General features: G+C 39.3%; 1 protein-coding gene across 1 annotated transcript in view; it reads right to left on the bottom strand.

Moving 5' to 3' along the window:
* Positions 1–20194, bottom strand: part of LOC139319704 (V-type proton ATPase subunit S1-like) — a 72707-nt gene extending 52513 nt beyond the window's left edge. The window contains exons 1-3 of the mRNA XM_070947670.1: positions 20082–20194; positions 1467–1596; positions 1307–1372 (exon numbers count right to left, since the gene is read on the bottom strand). Coding sequence (XP_070803771.1) covers positions 1307–1372; positions 1467–1596; positions 20082–20194 — 309 coding nt within the window. The remainder of the gene's footprint in view (positions 1–1306; positions 1373–1466; positions 1597–20081) is intronic.
* Positions 20195–21291: the final 1097 nt, after the last annotated feature.

Below are 21291 nucleotides of genomic sequence, written 5' to 3'. Positions count from 1 at the left end.
CTTTTTCTGTTTTGATTAACTTCATTTGCACAATGAAAGTATTATGTAAATAATTATGCTTACCTCATTGGTACAAGCATATAATTATGTAAGTGACATCAATATTGTGGGCAGGAACTCTCCAGCTTAATGGACATAAATAATGCATACCTCCTTCCCCCAATTAGCCATTAAAATAAGCTATCACTAAATATGGCTAATGTCAATGAATACTGTAAATAGGGTGGAAAATGTGTACCAGAGGGCTTAATATACCCCTACTTAATTGGACAAGACATTCCTAACTTCCATGAGTATCCATATCACAACATATGTAACTGCATGCTTATGGTACCAAGCACTCAAACATTTTGCAGGAACAGTATTCTTAGGATCTTTATTTGGCCCACCATGTTATAATAGGAGAGATTAAGATTCATCAGTAATTAATATTAATCAAAAGTACTCAACTATAGATTTCATTTTAAAGAATCAAAATGGGAAATGTTTTCTGAAATTTTAATATATATGTATAAAAAGAACTTTACCAGGAAAAAGAACTTCTTAGATTTAAAAGAACCTCCTTCAGAAAACAACTTCTGAAAGCATTGTAGGGTTATATTTTGACTTGTATTCATAATTGGACTTTGAGAAAATCACTAAAGAAACTGAGAATGGGTTGACCCTAGGGGTGGGCTTCAAAAATTTTAGCAAGGGGTTCTCTGCCCAGTTGCTTGGTGGGTGTGGCCATGGTGGGTATGGCTAGTCAGCCTCCTGTACCACGGTGGGGGGGGTGTTGCCTTCCCCGGGTTCCGGAGGCTTTCCTTGAGCTCTGGGAAGGCGAAAACAGCCTCCCCAGGCTCCGGAGGCCCTCCCTGAACTTCTGGTAAGCCCTTTTTTCACCCTCCCTGAGCCTCTGCACATGCCCTGAACTTACCTGCCACGTGGGCCACGTGGGGACTCCTGGGAGGGGTGGGGTGGGGTGGGAGGGGCCAGCCAGGAGTGGGATTTGGGGGTTCTCTGAACCACACAGAATCTTAGCTAGAGGTTCTCCCGAACCACTGCGAACCCCCAGCAGCCCACCCTTGATTGACCTCTAATTTCCATTCCTGGGACCAACAAGCAGAATGAACTATAAATTCTGAATAACTTCAAATGTTCTTCCATATACTATGGAATTACAGAAATTTTTCCTTATCAAGTTTGAAAGAGCTTTCAACCTGTTTCTGGAATTAAAAAGATCCTTCTGCCATTTCTTTTAAGCATGCCTATTTGGTTTTATTTCTTAAAACTGCTGGGAAATGCCAGATGGAATAATTATGCTTGCCTGAACATTGTGAAATGGTGACTCATTTCCGAAGTTGTTGTATCGTGTGAAGTATTCCATGCTAAGCTGAAAAACAGAGAGGTGGTAGAGATTATTAGAGAGATGCCATGTTGTTGTATCCTATACAAGCTCTAATATACATAAGCAGAGTCATACTTACTGTATCTTGAAGAAACAAGACAATATTTGTGGGCTCTGGACCCAGAACTGTATCTTTCAGTAATAAATATAACTTGTCCCTCGACATAATATGTCCTTCGTGTAAAGTCTTTGCCAAGCCATGGAGAGATCTAAAAAAGAAATTGAGTTATGAAAAAAAATTATAGAAACAAATGATTGCATGGCAGCTACTTTCTAGAGAAAAGCAGGCTACCTACAGTTCAAGCTGCCTTGAGATGTTATGTTAAAATCCGTCATTTGTCCATCAGACATAAATCTTTGATTGTTACTTTTCATATTTTAGGGCTGAGTTAATTAATTGATAATTCTTATGTTGTGTTGCCTTTATTCCAAGGATTCAAGATGGCATATATGAAGCCCCTATTCATTTTTATACTCAGAGCAATGTCACTGTAAAATAACCAAGACTGAGTAAGGTGCTTCCACAGTCATCATTTACAAACTGTGACATCAAAATGACAAACTGGGAATAATGATGCCAACACAATAGTCAACTTGCTTCAGTGACATCATGATATCAGGTTATATCTGATAAATTATATCAATTTGTGTCATTTGCAGGAAGATGTTGCAACATCCATGTCAACATTTGCCCCTCTTGTCTATCCCCCACCTGTTCCTAACTCTATATGTATATTTCAGGTGAGAGACTTAGCACAGCCAACATAAAAACACATCTAATTTTTGTTTCTTAGCCATTTTCTGTGCTGGAAAAATTGAAGAGGATTGGAGAATTAGCACTATCTGGGTACTCTATAAAATTCAATTAAATAAGCAAGTATGCAATTAAAAGTTGATATGGAAGAATCTCTTTTTCAAAATTAAAGTGCTGTTTTGTTCCATGGTTCCTGTTCGTACACCTACCTAGTTTATCCATTTTTGCTGCTCTAAGGAGAAAGGAGTATATGAATAAGTAATTTCCTCTATGCATATCTTAGATTTCAGAACCACAACTGCAGGGCTGTCGTCCCTCTGGAATGGACTGGATCAGGAAACAGACTCCATAGGAACATTCATAGGAAGATCGAAACTATCTTTCTTTTAGATTGTCTACAGCAGAGTGGGGAATTATGGCCCGTTTTTGACATGGATTTCAACTCCCAGAATTCCTGGTCCATGGCTGCCTCTAGAATTCTGGGAGTTGAAGTCCACAAGTCATAAAGAGGCCATAGTTCCCCATCTCTGATCTACAATAATAGAATCTTGCAGGTTTGCCTGTGTTTCTCTCCTTCTCTCTTTCTTATACTATGGGGCAGTGGTGTCAAACTCATGGCCCACGGGCCGGATGCGTCACATGTTGGCCCCGCCCCTGCCCAGTTTAGCGAAGGGGGAAAAGGTCCCGATACGTCACATGACACCACTGTGACGCTGTGAGTTTGACACCCTTGCTCTAGCGAATTGGAGAGGAACCAGTTTGAGTCTGTTTTTAATACTTTCCTGCCTCCCTCAGCTTAATGCATGCTTTGGCAACTATGTTTGTCCTAACAGCTTCTGGAAGAGAAACACATCACTTCATTTTTAGACTATCATGTATGAGATATGAGCAACTAGACAATCCTACTCACAAAAATTGGAAAAGAAACTCATATCTATACATTGGACTTAATGCCTTATTCTTATGTGACCCCGTGATTCAGAATGTTGCCATTCCACCCTTCCAGAATGAAAGAAATGTGAAGAGCTGTGGTGGCGCAGTGGTTAAAATGCAGTACTGCAGGCTACTTTTGCTGACTGCCAGCTGCCTGCAATTTGGCAGGTCAAATCTCACCAGCCTTCCATCCTTCCGAGGTGGGTAAAATGAGGACCCAGATAGTTGGGGCAATATGCTGACTCTGTAAACCACTTAGAGAGGGCTGTAAAAGCACTGTGAAGCAGTATATAAATCTAAGAGCTATTGCTATTGCTATTGCTATGAAGGAGCTTCAAAGAGCTGAGAAAACAGCAAGATTGGAAGTATAAAATGATTGTTTGTTGGGTAGTCAGTTCTACATCACATATGCTTTTTGTTCTGACCAGTTTGAACTTCCATGGACACCATCATTTCCTTGGTTTTTCTCTGCAACTTCTGACAACTTAAGAAAATTGCACTGTTTTGAAAAGTTGCTCCCACATAGCTTGAGGCCTCCAAAACAAGACTAGCAAAATTGCTGTCCTCAGATAAGAATGGAGTGGTAGCTATTAGAGGTTGCTATGTGGGAAAGCATGAAGATAAGGAGAAGTGCAGGGAGAATTAGAGAGGGTGATGGATCTCCCAAGATCCTTCTCCTGTTCAGGAAAGCTCAGCATCTGATGAAACAGAAAGAAAATCCAAGAACTGGAGGTATGATCGCATATGGGAATGATCTTGGGAGACAGGAGAAATATTTGTAGCCTAGGTAACAATTCTGTATGTGGGGATAAAGTATAGGAAGCATTTCAGAAAAAACACAGCCTAGTTTTCTGGAGAATGGAAAGAAAGAAGGGGAGAAATACTTCACTTGCAAGATTCTGTTTAATGTAACCCTATAATATAGATAGGGATGTGGTGGTTCAGTGGCTAAGACGCTGAGCTTGTCAATCGAAAGATCAGCAGTTCAGCAGTTCGAATCCCTAGTGTTGCATAACGGGGTAAACTCCCATTACTTGTCCCAACTTCTGCCAACCTAGCAGTTCAAAAGCACATAAAAAATGGAAGTAGAAAAAATAGTGTACTGTGAGCCTTTGGCATTTAGTCATGCCAGCCACATGACCACGGAGACGTCTTCATACAGCGCTGGTTCTTCGGCTTTGAAACGGAGATGAGCACTGCCCCCTAGAGTCGTGAACGACTAGCACATATGTGCGAGGGGAACCTTTACCTATAATATAGATAGTTCCAATGCTCCTGCTTGTGCTTCTTGTTGGACTACCTTGAAGAGGAGGCTACTGTTGTAGGAACAACAAACTTTTGGAATATTTTCTTGAAGATTGCTATTCCTACCTAAGCCTAAAAGAAACAAAGCAAACTTTGGTTGCCAAGGAGCTTCTGATCTCTCTGGCAGCCAAAGCAGAAACGGTCCCAGAGGTACAAAACCTCATGGCTGAATGGGAGGGAACAGTCCTACACTGGCTCAGCTGGAACCATGAAGGTTTTGATCTTCCTTTGACACTTCTGTACAAATCAGAATGTTTGCATAGGAGATTGTGCTGTGTTTTCTGATAAAAAAAAATCCTTTCTTGTCAAATCACTTTGATCTAGTTTCAGCAGCAGGTTGGCAGGAGCTGAGGATTCTGTTGTGGGGATCTATCTTCAACACACAATTAAGCCTCTTGGTGCTGGGGTAAGGAGGGTGTCTAGATTGCACTCCTTAGAACAGGGGTGTCAAACTTGATTTCATTGAGGGCTGCATCAGGGTTGTGTTTGACCTTGGGGGGCTGGGGTGGGCTTGGCCAGGGTGGCGTGTTGTGGCCAGCTCAACGTCACTACTGTCAGGCAGGACTGTGCTGGCCCACAGTGCTTCTGCCAGCAAAAATAGGGTCTCAAGCTCCATTTTCGGCTGCCACAGTCTCCTGCAACCCTCTGTCAGTGAAAATGGAGCTCGGGAGGGCTGAGTTTCACTCAGAGGGTTGCAGGAGGCTGTGGCAGCCAAAAATGGAGCTCGGGAGCCTATTTTCGCTGGCAGAAGCACTGCAGGCCGGTCCTTTGCTGTTTCCAAGGCAGCCCCGCAGGCCAGATCTAAGTACTCCATGGGCTGGATGCAGCCTCCGGGCCTTAGTTTGATACCCCTGCCTTAGAAACTCTGCATAGATGAAACTTCTCATTCTTCAGGAAGATGTCCATCTACGAAATGGGTTCCTGGCACCCAGTCTCTCTTGAAATATGTTATTCCTTGCTTCATTCAATCAAAGTTCAAATGACTCTTGAAAAATGAATTTTTCAAGAAATCTGGGACTGAAACAACCTGAAGTATTGATAGTATACATGAGAAATTATTTAATTATATAATGCAGGCTAAATTTCAATTTAGTTTCAATGGAGTCATCCCTTCAAATGCAGACAGCTGCTTGGGAATGGATTTAAATTTTTGTTGAGCTATTTGGCAGATGTGGAAGGACTCATCTCTCCCTTTCCATATGTCTAGGGACATCCAACTCGCCTATATTATATATTTTTTTAAAAGAATATTAATTGCATCCTTCCACTTAACTTCATGTCTAATTTGGTCCATTCCATTCTGTGTGCCAGGCTGGTGAAATCCCAGATTCCTTTCCCAAGTAATCATTAACATGTTATTTCTAAAGAACCCTTGGACTCCTCAATCATTTAACTTTTACAGCTGGGCTTACTAATTTGGTGCTTACTGCATTTCGGTTTTAATAGGTTACAAAACCTGCCAGGCTAAACTACAGAGCTGAAATGAATATCCAACATCAACCGAGCAACAGCAGAAGGAGGAACGAGTTCAATAGTTTGCTCAAAATCAGAAATATGATATTCACCCTTGGTTATATTGCAAGTTGCCCTTTGAGTATTTAAGCTGTCAGATATGCTTAGTGTAGGATATGAAAAAATTCAAAAATAAAATAGTATGTATATAAGTGCATATAAGTGAAATGCATATAAGTGAAGATTCAGTTTTGCTCAGGGGGTTGGACTGGATGACCTGCAGGATCCCTTCCAGCTCTCCTACTCTGGTAAATTTGTTAGACATTATTCTGCTTTAAGATAGTTGGAGAACATTCTGAAAGCATACCAATATGTAACAATGTTGTATTAGAATAGATCTTCTTTTGTTTGAGGCCCGTTAGAAAGAGACCCACTCTTTAATGCCAAGGCAATAGAGATAAGAAAGAGCCATGTTTGCAAAATATTTTATGAGTAGTTATAGGGAGGTGTTGATGAACATGTAATTAGAGAAAGAGATGATGTTCTCCCTAAAAGGCGCTTTGGATTAGCCGTGATCGGTCACTGGATGCGATGTAGGAGGGGCATGGAGGGACGTCGGGATAGGGAACTATAAAATATAATGCTTTTGAAACTTTAGGTGTGGCTTCCTTGCTCAAACTCCTTGTTGAGATCTGCTGGGATACCACCTTATTTTGCAAAATTGTTTTTATTATTTTCTTTTAATAAAGTCTCTTTGTTTTCATTGACCCATGCTTTTTGGTTGAATTCATTTCCAACATCAGGAAATGGAGTGGGTAATGGTTTGAAATACCCCTCACTCTCCAACTTGTGAAATAAAAAGGGATATAAGGATGAGGTGGAAGATATATGCAAAGAAATTATTTCTGCGGTTCTGTTCAAATGGAATAAATGAAGTGAGGCTCCTTTGTTATCTGGATTTTTCTTTTCTTTTAATAACCTTGCAAACCCTTACATTGGGGTAGAGTTGAGGCAACTGAACGGAGCTCAGGTGCTTACTGGCTGGATGCCCTTCCAGATGCCTATGTAGAGTTTGCAGCAGACAGTTACCCATTGCACGCAAAGAGACAAATATCTGCTGCTATCTAGGATCAAGCTCACAGCCTCCTAATTGTGAGGCAACTTTGTTATCTGGGATAAGCTCCACTAAATTTAAAATCCTCAGAAAAGCCATGTGTGCCCATGATTATCCAGTCCTTCTATAACAACTTACTTTGCGGGAATTAAGTTGAAGATTGCAGTTTAATTGCGCTACCTATAATTACAGCATTTCAGTATGCATGTAATTGATTATTTATCTGGCAGAATTATACTAGATAATTAGAAATGTTCACATTATAAAATTACATAATGAGAAAGAACTTATATTAACTTATTTTGGTTTTGTTTAAAGAAATAAATGGCATATAACAGAACAGGGTAATAAATAAATGCACAACAATCTAAAATGACTCTACAGTAAAATAAGTAATCATCTAAAATAACTTTAAATATGTTGTGTGAAAAAGCTGACATTTTTGTGAAATAAACACTCCCTGATACAGGATGTTTAAAGAATGTTTAAAATATTCTGCTGTTACTTTAAAATAATACGTGAAACATGAATCAGAATTAATTAGGCACCCGGAAAAGAAAATAACAACATTACACTTAAAGATTACAGGGATACCAAATATTTGGGAAGCAGATCATATTTTAAAATATATCCCTTTTTATTTTTTATGTTCTACTTTTTTGATAGGTTCAGAACTTGATTTAAAACATGTTTCCAAGAGCATCTGGTACAAGCATTCACTTTCACTTCCTGCTTTGCCTTTTCTCTTTTTAGAGTTCCCATATGCAAAATCTAAGTTTGCTTTCAATGAAGTGAGAGAAGGCATTCCATTCTATTATGGTATTTAGACCAAGGTTTCCAAAAAGTGGTCAATATCAACCACCAAGGATCAATGAGATTATCCATTGCTATACTGTTATTATGGTTTGTTGCACAATCAACCAGATGTTCAAACTGGATTTGGCATTTGTATCCACCTATTGAGTTCTTCTAAGGACCTGGGGTAGGCAGATGTTAATGTTTGATATTGTTAGACGTATTGTTGCAGGATGTGAGCTGTTCTGAGTAAAACTGCCTTTTGCAAGTGACTAATGGAGATTTTGTCAGTGCTGATGGTGTTCAAGCAGGGGTGAAATCCAGCAGGTTCTGACAGGTTCTGGAGAACCGGTAGCGGAAATTTTGAGTAATTCAGAGAATCGGCAAATACCACCTCTGGCTGGCTCCAGAGTGGAGTGGGAATGGAGATTTTGCAATATCCTTCCCCCAGGAGTGGGGAAGAAATGGGGATTTTGCAGTATTCTTCCCCTGGAATGGGATGGAAATGGGCATGTTGCAGTATCCTTCCCCTGCCATGCCCACCAAGCCACGTCCACCAAGCCACATCCACAGAACTGGTAGTAAAAAAATTTGGATTTCACCACTGTGTTCAAGTAGTGCTCCAATTGTTTTGGGATTGCACCCAAAGCACCTATCAGTGTTAGTACTATCTTTGCTTTCTTTTGTCACAGTCATTCTATTTCCATTTGTCGATATTTATATTTTGTTACCCACTCCTTTCTCTTCTATTCTGCTGTCTCCAGGTACCACCATGTCCACTATCCAGACTTTTTTTGTCTTTCTTATCGAAAATTGTTAAGCCTTTCTTAATAATTTTTGATAAGAAAAACAAAAAAGTCTGGATAGTGGACATGGCGGTACCTGGAGACAGCAGAATAGAAGCGAAAGGAGAGGGTAACAATGGGTGTTATGTGGCAGGTGCTTGTCTATTTGAATTCTAAAGTTGAATTCTAAATAACCACCTTGGTAAAATGTCAAAACATTGCTGAAGCACCTTTTGTGGTGTGATAGCCCAATTCACTACTATAGCATGGAATTTGGGGGGGGGGGGGTGGAAAGCGGAATGGCAACCTAAGATTGATATGAAATATCATCTTATAATTTCACTCTTTTTTTCATCCCCCAAAAATTCTGTAAATGAAGCAATTCCTCAATTAGTTTGTGTTCATTGGATTGCTTTGCTTTGTCTTTAAATACCTCATATGCATCAGACACATATTGAGTCGAAGTGGAGAATAAATTGTTTTTGAAAATAATTTATTTTTTTCACTTTCAGTCTTGATCCAAAAGTAGCCATCACTATAAACTGGCACGTGAGCAGCACTGAATATTCTAACCATTTTTTTTCTTAAAATTGTTCCCATATCATGTAGAGGCTATATTTTATTATTATTGTATAATTGTTAAGGATATTCTTGGCTCATAACCGATGTTATGGGTTATTGAGCAGAGTACCCCTTGAGTATGCACATGAAAGCAGCTGAGAGTGAATAACCACAGTTAGTATACTGACACCCTGAGTTGTGGTAGTCTTTTACTTTTTAGAAAAAAGTAAAGCAAAGTCCAATAACAATCCAAGTCATACACAGATAAGGTGATAGTTAAAATATCAATTCAGGGATATTCCAAGTACAAAGTCTTCTTACCAGTTGTTGTCATTACACAATAAAACAGTTCTTCTTGAGTTTCAAACAGGAAAAAGTTAAGTATTAAAACATTCAATAAATAGTAGAAAGCAACAAGTAGCAATGATCAAACAGTGATCATACAGAGAGAACAGGTAGAGAGTAACAGCAAATAAGCAGATAAAATGGTGTAGTGTTCACAAGCCATGATTCAGGCTTCCCCTTAAGTACATTGGCTACAGAGCTTAGCCAATCAGGATACAGGATGATGCAATACAGTCTTAAAGCAATATAATACTTTTTGACAAACATGTATTGATAGTTTATATATTGCCTGACCAACTAGTTAGACAATAGCCATTATGACAATAATGACATAATGTTATTGTACAACAATGTGAAATCACAGCTGCTGGTTCTTTTAAATAGTATTGGCCTTCATAGACACCATGTTTCAGCTTAGTATATGTGCAGATCCAAGCAATGTGGTCTTATGTAATTGATAGATGAAAAATTTGTCAATACACAGATTTTCTAAGTGCTGTCCAGGATTCTTTGGTATGACACCCATGGCCAGTTTATGCCATTATCTTTCCTCTTTGATTTTCCGATATTACTACTTTGTAATCTTCTCCAATTCTTTGTCTTCTATTCTAGTATTCCCTAGTATCCTCACATCAATTACCACGGCTTTCTTTTTAACCATAGTTAAATCTAATGTATTATGAGTTAAGGCTTTATCTGTCTGTATTCAGAAACCCCACAATATTTTAACCTTATTCATTCTCAACTATTTTTTCAATTATTTGTTCCCACCAGTTTTTTCATTACTGGCATATGATAATTTTTACAAATGTTCCAGTGAATCATTTTGGTGACAGTGTTATGTCACTGCTTATAATCAGTTTGTGCAATCTTGCATGTGCTGAGTGTATGATCCATTCTTTCTTTTGCTTCTTTGGGCAATCTGCACTTTGAATCATTGATGATTTTTCAATTTCGGCCTTGAATGCATTGGTTCAAATAGCTTGCTCTTGTACAGACCAAATCAAACCTTCAGGTTTTTTTAAATGTTCCAGTTGAATGCCATTGCCAGATTTTATCTTTTTTCTACTTTTCCCTTGATCTTTTGTAGAAACTGACCATGTAATGCTTTTTTTTTTTGCCAGCATTCTGTGTTATTATTACAGTATTTCAATATTCATTTTTTTTTTGTTTCCTGTACACTTAGCAAGTTCCGATTTTTACTTACGTCAAGCTTCTTCTTGGCTGCCTTTTATATAATTAGCCAAGTCATGCTTTTCTTCTTTGACTGTTTGACCTGAAGTCAACCTCTGCCTCCATTTCTGCAGGGTAGGTATAGACTATCAATATCACCAAGGGGATGTAATGCAGAGTGAATAGTCATCAGTTTTCTTGTTTTTCAGTCCAAACTGTCCAGTTCAGCTTTTTTGCAGTTAATAATTGCAGTAATGTATCGTGTAACAGGCATGGTTCATGTACTGATGACTTTGATAGTATTTCCACCATTCCATTTTATCTTTAGGAAATCTGTCATGTTTCTTTATTAATCACATTGTCCAGAATTGATGTTTTCCAACTGTAAAATGCCCAAATCTCCATAGTTCCTGATGGTTTGGCTATTTGGTATTTCAATTCAGTTATTGTTGGCTATTTTACCTTGCTTTTTGCTACTGTAGCAAATTTCTCTAGGCCAAATTCCATTGTTATATTTGTGCTAAAAAGTTCCTACAGTGATTTTACCACCTTATCATCAGTGGGAACAAGAAGATGACGAAGGTCAGCTGGATAATGGAGTGCAGGGTGGCAGGGGACTCAGAGTGCAAGGCAGCAAAGGCAGAGGCAGCTGGGGCTTCCTGGGGTGGCGATGGCTTTCCACTGGGCTGCCAGGCTGTAGCTTCATACCACACTATTGGGCTTCTTAAGATAGCTGTGGTTTCCCCCCATGCAGCTTAACTGGGCTAGGAAGCTGAGGCTTTTAGGGGTGACTGCAGTTTTATGCTGCATTGCAGTTCCGAGCTTCCTGCCTCAGAAGCATGGTGCATTAACAAGCCCCTGAACCACAGTGTGGCAAGTAGTTCCACAGCCACACAGTTTGGGGGCTGCTTGTCGCCATGCAAGGCAGGGTGCAGAATGAACAGTGGACCTGTAGTACAGTGGACTAAAGCACTGTTATTAACATCTGCTGCTTGCAATTACTGCAAGTTCAAATCTCACCAGGCTCAAGGTTGACTCAGCCTTCCATCCTTTCAAAGGTAGGTGAAATGAGGACCCAGATTGTGGGGGCAATAAGATGGCTTTGTATAAATATACAAAAGTATGAAGGCTATTGCTTAACGCATTGTAAGCCGCCCTGAGTCTCCGGAGAAGGGCGGCATATAAATTAAAGAGAAAAAGAAAAGAAAAAAAGAAAAAAAGAGCAAAGAGGGTAGGTGGGGAAGTTGGACGTAGTCACTTAACTTACTAAGGTTCAGGGTTGGTCCAACCCAGAATGGTTTGGATTAGGATGGCCTTCAGCTAAAGACCAATGGATTGGCTTAACAATGGGGTTGTTGGGAATGCATTGCTATGTTATGTGGTCATGTGATGAAAATTACAGTCCCAATCAGTGGTGAAATGTAAAATTTGTTACTACCAGTTCTGTGGGCGTGGCTTGGTGGGAGGGATAATGTGACTGGGTGGGCGTGGCCAACTTTTTTTTTTTAACTTTTAAAAGCATTTTTTCTACAACCTCTTCGGCCAAAGAGGTTGTTTAAAAAATGCTTTTAAAAGGCTTTGAGGATCCCAGCTGAGTTGCCTGATCGTTAGAGCCTTTTAAAGAGGTTGTAAACCTCTTCAGCCGAAGAGGTTGTAGAAAAATGCTTTTAAAAGGCTCTGACGATCCTAGCTGAGCCGGGTGATCATTAGAGGCTTTATTTTTTTACTTTTAAAAGCATTTTTTCAGCTGAAGAAAAAGTGCTTTTAAAAGTTAAAAAAAAAAGCCTCTGATGATTACGTGGCTCAGTTGGGCATGTGGGGGGACATGGATTTTTGCTACCAGTTCTCCAGACCACTAGCTGCTATCACTACCGGATCAGATGATCTGGTCCGAACTGGAAGCATTTCACCCCTGGTCCCAATTCATATGGCAGGACTACCTGTCTGATAGATATACTTTTAGAGGGCACACACATGTCTTAAACATCAGATCTAGTCCTGACAGTTAATCACAGGTTTCCTTATGTTTGTTCTTGGCTGCACTTGGCAGAAGTATTAGTAAGAGCTTAGCAAGTTAGTTTTTATTGGAAACAGGAAGAAAGTCTTAAATACAGTTGTTGATTGCCCACTGCAGTGCAAAGAAGTCAGAATCTTTATCTGTAGTGTAACTATGCTCCTGAGTTTAAGCTTTTGCATCCGGCTCTTTCAATTAATTGGTATCTTAATGGCCTTGGGAGGCAACTAAATATGTTCTTTCTAGTCTGGGAACTGCTGGTTCTATATCAATAGTGTCATCTTTACATTGTGTGCCATAGCATGCATTGTAATTTTTTATTACACAGAGAGGAAAAGAAGGGCTGTTAGAGCTGCTGAATTGTTAATAGAGATAAAACTTTCATAGTGCAGAGTTGCATAGCCTGTGATATTCCAATTATTATTGGACTATAATTCCCCATGTACTTCCTCAGGGAAAGTTCTGGAAGAAGCAAATTGTACCTTCTGATTTATTTAGTATGATTATTGGTGAAAGAGAAATTCTTCTTCCCTAGTTTTTTCCTTTTCTCCTTTGTAACAAAATACAAAGATCTGCATAAGCTTTTGGGAAGCCTCACAAATACCCATTCATTCTGTGCTTCTCAGATGGACAGCAAAGAAAAATTTTGATGACAAGAGAGGGGTTCTGGTACTGGTGTGGCAGGTGTGGACAAGTGCTGAGACCTGGGTTTTTATCAGAAGGAATGAAAAAAGAAAGAAAATCTTAAGCGAAGCAAGGAGGAGTTGGGCCATCATGAAACCAAGAAGGAAGGAAGAAGGGGTAGCTTTGCACAACATGATTAATAGAAAATGAATAAGCAGTTTCTTGATAGAGCTGAAGTTTGTCACCAAGTGAGTCCTTCAGCAGACACAGACACAAAAGAAATCTGTAATGCACAAATGGATTAATGGTGCATGTTGATAGGCGAAAAGGCTGTTGGAGAAAAGAAGAGGCTGAGAGCTCTATAAGAGCAGCTACTGTGAATCCAGCAGCATTTAAGAGTCCATCATCAGTTTTGATTTCAATAACTTGCTCAGTTGGCCTTTTTTTGGGTTCTCAGCCTGAAAGATGGGGGAAAGAGGAGATAATAGCAATAGCAATAGCACTCGGACTTATATATTGCTTCATAGTACTTTACAGACATCTCTAAGTGGTTTATAGAGTTTTACATATTGCCCTCAACAATCTGGGTCCTCATTTTATCAACCTTGAAGGATAACTAAGTGCAAACATTGCAGTTCAAGAAAAAGATTGGGCAGCCATTTATCGAGTATGGTGTAAGGTCTCTTGCCTTGGGTATGAGGTTGGATCAGAAGACCTCCAATGTTCCTTCTGGCCCTATGATGCTGTAATTCTAAGATCTGAAACAAATGTAATTAAGCAGCATGCTGCAAAGGTGAATAGGATATTAGAAATAATCAGGGGATTAAAAAGAGAAAGTTGTGGGTTAGAGTTAGGCGAAATACTTATTTTCCTAACATCCAAACTTTAATACTGTAGTAATAGTATATTATAATATTATAATAATAACCAGATTCCTGGAGGCTGTGAGGATCTGGATGGGCAAAACAGGTTTCAGCTGGCAAGGCTGGCAAGACTCAATAGCTTTGGGTTTGGGGGCCTACTGGTTATAGGACAATAACATCTTTTGTGCTGGGTGGCACTGCCCCAGACAGATCTAGAACACAATTTGGGCATCCTGGCTTCAACAACTCCTATTTGAAGAGCAGATGGCAGTTGTGGCTAGAAGGCTGTTTGTACAGCTTCAGATAGTGTCTCAGCTATACCTATTCCTAGATTAGGGTGGGGCTCTGCTCATAGTCACACATGCCCTAGTCACTTTCTGATTGGACTATTGTAACACACTGTACATAGGGCTGCCTTTGGAGAGTATCCGGGAGCTTCAGCTGGCACAAAATGAGATGGCATGGACAGTTTACCATGCATCTAGAATAGAGGTGTCAAACTCAAAGCTCATGGGCCGGATCTGGCCCACGGGGTGCTTAAATCTGGCCCACGGGGCCGGCCTGGAAATAGCAAAGGACTAGCCTACGGTGCCTCTGGCACCCAAAACAGGGCACGGGGGGGGGGGGGTGCACAGCCCTGCCATGCCCTATTTTTGGCTTGGACGGCCTTGTTTTTAGTCTGGACAGCACCCCCGTTTTGGCCAGCAAAGTGCTGCAGGAGGCATCCATTCCATCTCCTCCCACTCCCCACCCCCAGCTGGCCTGTGGAGAACTACAATGCTGATCCCGCCCTCAAAGAAATCCAGTTTGACATCCCTGCTCTAAAACAATGCATGATACATCCAGTGGTGGAATTCAAATTTTTTTACTACTGGTTCTGTGGGCGTGGCTTGGTGGGTGTGGCTTGGTGGGCATGGCTTGATGGGTGTGGCAGGGGAAGGATACTGGAGGGGATACTTGGAGGCCCAAGAGGCCAACGAGATACTGAAGCAGCTCCATTGTTATTAACATCTGCTATTCTCTCTTAGCTTTTGTAATTTTTAAAGTTGTTTTTAATTTTTTAATAATCATTGCTTAACTGCTATTAACAGTTATTAACTGTTTTAATAGTTCTGTTGTACACCACTCAGAGTCACTTTTATGTGAGAAGGATGACCATATAAATATTAATACATTCAGTAAATAAATAATTGTTCTTCTGTAATAAAGTGATGAATAAAATGCAATTCTGCTTTTTTTCCTGAATACCATCCAGAAATGAACCTGTGTCCTCCCATCACCTTTGATAATCCATTATGCTTAAGGGGAATGGGGGATAGATTTTCAAAAGTGAAATCATACATGCTAATTCATAAGTATGTTGTATAATGTTAAAACCTGAGACAAAGAGCAGCTTTTGTATTTACAGTCTTTTGTCCTTTTCGTATCTTGCTTATCCTCCCTGTATGCTTTGTTCTTGTTCTAAAAAATTAAAAAGATGCTATTTTCCAACATAGATTAATTTAAAGATTGGTAGCATTTGGCTAGATCACTAGAGAACAATGAGTTTCCTGCTCCAGTTTTAAATGATCAGAACATTCTGCAATGATTAACTAATGAGCTGACTAAACAATGTTTATACTGTAAATACTAGCAGCATTTTACAGCAAGGCAAAGAAATGGCTGAAACTCTTCATTCTGTTTCCTCCGAGTTTCCAATCAGCAGTTTGATCCCTTGCTATCCCTTGATCCCTTATAAAACATTTATTACTCTCCTTTGGCTTCTTGTCTATTGCAGACAACTTTTAAAAAGCCTTCATTCCAGGGGTAGGATTCTACCAGTTCAGACAGGTTCGGGCGAACCGGTAGCTCTGACGATCAGCTGGGAGTGAACCGATTCGCTCCGACGATCAGCTGGGCTTGCCCCTGCACTTTACTTACCTTTATTTCCTTTGTTTGAAGCCCAGCTGATCGGCACGGCAGAGCGGATTGCCTCGCCTCAGCTGTTTTACTCACTGGGGCTACAGTAGAAGGTAAGTTTTATCGCTTAATTCAAACGCACTGAATGTGCATGCGAAACAGTTGTTTCATGGGTTGAATCCCACCACTGCTTCATTCGCCCCATAGTCAATCCATTTCCCCTACTGCCTCCATTCACCAAAGCCAGAAAAAAACTATAAGAACAGTGGCTAGTCTGTGATGCTGGTTGTATGGAGTGAAATCATACGTGCTAATTCACAAGTATGTTGTAAAATGTTAAAATCTGAGAGCAGGTTTTCTGTTCGTATCTTATCCACCCTGTAAGTTTTTTTTTGAAAAAAATTCAAGAGATGCCATTTTCTCACTTAGAATAATTCAAAGTTTGGTAGCATTTGACTTCACAATTAATTTTTTAATAAGAGTGAATCATATCATATGACAGAACCCTACTTTAAAAAATTCTTGCAATTCTATATATTGCTACCATATGTATGAATTATATGCCATATGCTAAATAAATAAATACATTTCTATATGACGGTAAAAAAAAATGTAGATTAGTGTTTTCCAACTGGTAACACTAAGTAATTAGAAGTCTGAATTTCAACTCCCAGAAATCTCTAGCCAGCATGATGACAGTGGAATTCTGGGTGTTGAAGTCCATACAACTTCTAGCTGCCAAGGCTGAGAAGTAGTGATGTAGATAATCAAAATACTAAAACTGAATCTAGTGAGATAAGAGTTTTTTAGAGTCTTCTCAGTTTAGAAAGAAAATAGAAGGAATAAATCCAGGAGTTTCTGATTCATAGATGAACTAGCATATTGCCTAGAGTGCAGGCTTCTTCATTGAAGATAAAAAAACCCAGTTTGGTAGCTGTAACCATGTGATTGAAGCCCTACATCATTTAAAGTGTGGTATGCACATGGTATACATTTTAAAAGGGCACGGCCATGATCACGCAATCACAGGTGCCAACATGCTAACAATCACAGATGCTAACATACTTTTTTCCCCATGGTCAATTCTATTGGAATAATATATTTTTTTTATTAATGGAATTTGGTTCACCTACGATATCAATTCCTAGTGGTTTGTTTACAGTTGTTACTGTATTAGTCTAAAGCTACAAAATGTTTTTTTTAAAAAAAAAATCTTCATAACGGATGGTATTTAATTCCATCAAATAATATATAAACTAGACAAAGCACACATAAATGTTGGAAATGTCATGAAACAGAACCTTCTATTACATGTTGTGGGCATGTAAAAAAACAACCCATACATTAAGCAAGCAGTTGTATTCAGGGTATTGTGGGAAGCTTGATCCTTTTCAAGATTCTGGTTGCCATCCATAAAAACCTTTCATGGCACAGGCCTGGTTATTTGAGGAACTACCTATCTTCAATTGTTTCTCCTCACCTGATACAGGTACCTTCTGAGCGTGCTTCAGATCCCTTTGATTAAATTCTGCCATCTTGTGGGGCTGAAGAAACTTGCCTTCTTTCTGGTGGTCCCTGACCTCTGGATCAACTATACTCCAGAGATACAGACAGCACTCTCTGTCCTTGAGTTCCAGTTCCAGGCCAGGGGTTAATATGACTGTGATTTACTTATTTCTTCATTTTTATCCCATAATTATTACTTTTTTAAATAATTCAGCAAAAATATCTAACACTCTTTCCTCCTTCAATTTTTCCCATAACAATATCCTGTGAGGTAGATTGGGCTGAAAGAAAGTGACTGGCCCAAAGTCATCCAGCCAGGTCACAGTTTCTTTAATCTTAGTTTTAACCACCACACCAAACTGACTTTTTTTTTAAATTTTATTGGTTGGATCCCTTTTGTATTTTTGTATTATTTGTTGCTCAATGATTAGTCCTGCTAGTTTAGGTTTTTACTATTTACTATTCTTTTTTAAGCTAGCCAAAGCCATAACAAATCTAAATTAAATTCTTCTGGCTCATCTCATTTTTCCCTGTGTTAACTTCCAAGTGGATTTTATTCCATTACTGCAGGAATTTGCATTTTTAAAAATAAATCCATACATTTTTGTGTTTACATACTTAGTTTAGACCAGTGGTGGGTTGCTACCGGTTCGCCCTGGTTCGGGCGAATCGGTAGCAGCAGCAGCGGTAGGCTCTGCCCGCCCGCTCGGACATCATCAAATACACTCTGCACATGAGCAGAAGCTTCTACACATGTGCAGAAGTGGCACATGCGCAAGCAAACCAGTAGCAAAGGTAAGTGAAACCTACCACTGGTTTAGACACATTTGTTTGAATATTCATCTCAACATATTTTGGCAGAACTTCTCTTTTTTTCGCTGAAAGCTGCACTGTAAAATGTGAAGTCTGAAATCCTAAAGAGAATTGATAGATCAACATTAAATCCCATTAAATCTAACTTCTACTTAATAGCCTAGTAGTCCCAAATGGGGAGCCAGTCTCCGGTCTGTTGGACCCAACATTTGATGAGTTTCGTTTGGTTTTTAAAAACATTTCTATAGAAACTTGTGTTATGGGCAGCTAGTAATCTTGCCTGACACAATTGCACTGGGGAAGAAAATAGCATGAACCTTATCATATTTTACTGAGTAGTTCTCAACAAAGATAAATTCAGAAGATATTTAATGGGTACCTATTTCTTTCTCCATATTCAATCTATCTATTTCACTTGTTTTTCAAAAGCCTACCTACTAGTATTAGCTGTTGGATTTTCAAAATTTCCAGCTGTTAGGTTATAAACAAGTATCTCCAAATATAAACTGGTTTGAAGATGGAATGTCCCTGGTTAGTTGAAAAAAAACAGCACAGAGCAAGTTTCTGGCCTGCTTTAATGACCTATGTAATTTGTATTTTATACTCAAGGTCACTCTGTATGACAAAAAGTATTGTACCAATTGTTTATGTTGATATCCAGGTTAGCAGTTGTCATATAAGAACAGAGGAGATTTGAAATAATTCCTACTTTAAAGTATTTAATAATGGTTTCTTTTGGAGTAGATTTTAATTGCAGACTTTATTTATAATGGGGGAAATGCATTATAAATAAAACGTATTGATTTCCTACTCTTACTCTGCAATAAAAATAATTTCAGGACTGAGTTTACAAAACAGCACATCAGGACTTGCTAAGAGTTATAGTTGAATATAGTATAATAGCTGAGCCTTCGGGGGATGATGGTTCAGCGGTTAAAGATGCTGAGCTTGTCAGCTCGAGGGCTGACAGCATAGGTTTGAGACCCAGACTCCATGCAACAGAGTGAGCTCCTGTTACTTGCCCCAATTTCTGCCCACCTAGCAGATTGAAAGAATGCAAATGCAAGTAGATTAATAGGCACCACTTTGGTGGGAAGGTAATGGTATTCCATGCACATATGACATATAGCCATGCTGGCCATATTACCATGAAAATTGTCTTTGGACAGTGCTGGCTCCCTTGGCCAAGAAACGGAGATGAGCTCCTTGCCTTAGAATGAGACATGACTGATAGGGAAACTTTTAGCTTTATAGTCGAGATAGTCCACTAAACTAACAGTGCAAAGATTTCCATTATGTTCTGAACATCAAGTAGAACAACTTTAAGAGAATACCTAATTTCTATGTCTTTCAGATGACACCCCCCACATACACTGTCACTGCCACCACTGTTGTCAGTAGATAAAACACTGAACAAGGATATTTAGAATGAAACCTTGCAAAGACTATTAAATACAATTGTCTCAGCTGGATGCTAAATAGGAACAAATGGATCCCTCAGACCAAGGAATGTGAATCTGTTAAGACTTGAGAATCACTCATCACTCAGACCTCTGAAACTAGTGGGCTACAAAGCAGAGTCTGTCTGCAGGTGGACAAGTCTCATACCAAATATATTCTTGCAAGTATATCATCTCTACACTGCTTAGGTTTGTCTTCCAGATAACAGGTAAGGAGTAAAAATGAACTTGGAAGGCTGGCTGCACAAAACACATATCTGAAAATAGCTGTATCTTATAAAAGTAGAGAATTTCTTACCTATCTGTTGACCACAGCAGCATAGGAACATGAGCCAAGGATAGGGTCTCTTTGCATAGGACAAGAAATACATAGAGTAGCTGTCCCCATGAAACAGCACGGCACCTTGCCATAGTCTTTTCAGGTTTTGTGTGGTAAGGAAACCAAACGAGATTCAGAAGGAAAATAAATGATAGAAACTGGTTATATTGGTATTTGTTATGAAGCTTCTGGCTTTGGCCAGTTTTTATTTATGATAGCTGGAGTAGGTCTATTTTATGACAACAGGAAAAAGAATCCATACCCAAACAGAGTGCAAACTTTGACATAGTTTTGAAGATGAGACTCTCTCTACTAGCAGTTCTAGTTTAGGACCAGATAAATTGTGTTCACCTAGCAATAGAATTATCTGACGCACATATATTACAAGATGTCCTCCTTTTGTTCTTATGGTGCAACTATATCCATATATATTACAATACAATTGCTGCTCCTGGAGATACCCATCAATGAATGGAGCCTGGTATCTACTGTGTTTATATGCAATTTGTATATTATTACACCACATTATAATAACTGAAGAGATGGAGTGTCAGATATATACCTTGTTTCAGGGGTGGGTTCTACTTACCTTTACTACCGGTTCTCATCGCGGCCGTATGCGTGCTCTTCTGCGTGCTCTTCTGCACATGTGCAGAAGCTTCACCTATGATGACATCTGGGTCAGTGGGAAGAACCTCTTGCCAGTTTTACTACTGGTTCTTGTGAACCGGTCGGAAACGGTGGGAACTCACCACTACCCTGTTTCCTCCCAAATAAGACATCTCCTGATAATAAGCCCAATCAGGCTTTGGAGCGCATGGCAATAAGGCCAAGTGCTTATTTCAGGGTTCAAAAAAATATAAGAAAGGGTCTTATTTTCGGGAAAACATGGTAGTTGTTAGAATAGCAATGGTGGTAGTGGTAGTAGTATCAAGTCATGGTGCCAAATTAGGTTATTTCTTTTAAAAAATCCAATAATTGTGCACCCAAATAAGTAAGAATTCAATTTTAAGAAGAAAGTAGGAGATTCACAGCATCATAGATATATCTGTAGAAGATAGCTGTTAAAATATCAAACATGTTCTTGCATTTTCCTGCATAAAATCTATTTTCCATTTAATTTGTAAGAAAAATCCTTCTTTAGAAATGAATGTTTAGTTAGTTCCAGCCTTTCTGGGCAAAAGAATTT

Source organism: Pituophis catenifer, unplaced genomic scaffold (genome assembly GCF_029215685.1).
Source record: "Pituophis catenifer annectens isolate HBS135680 unplaced genomic scaffold, rPitCat1.0.hap2 SCAF_7, whole genome shotgun sequence".
Lineage (NCBI taxonomy): Eukaryota > Metazoa > Chordata > Lepidosauria > Squamata > Colubridae > Pituophis > Pituophis catenifer.
Note: the sequence above shows the minus strand (reverse complement) of the source record. Positions and strands in the feature narration are given on the sequence as shown.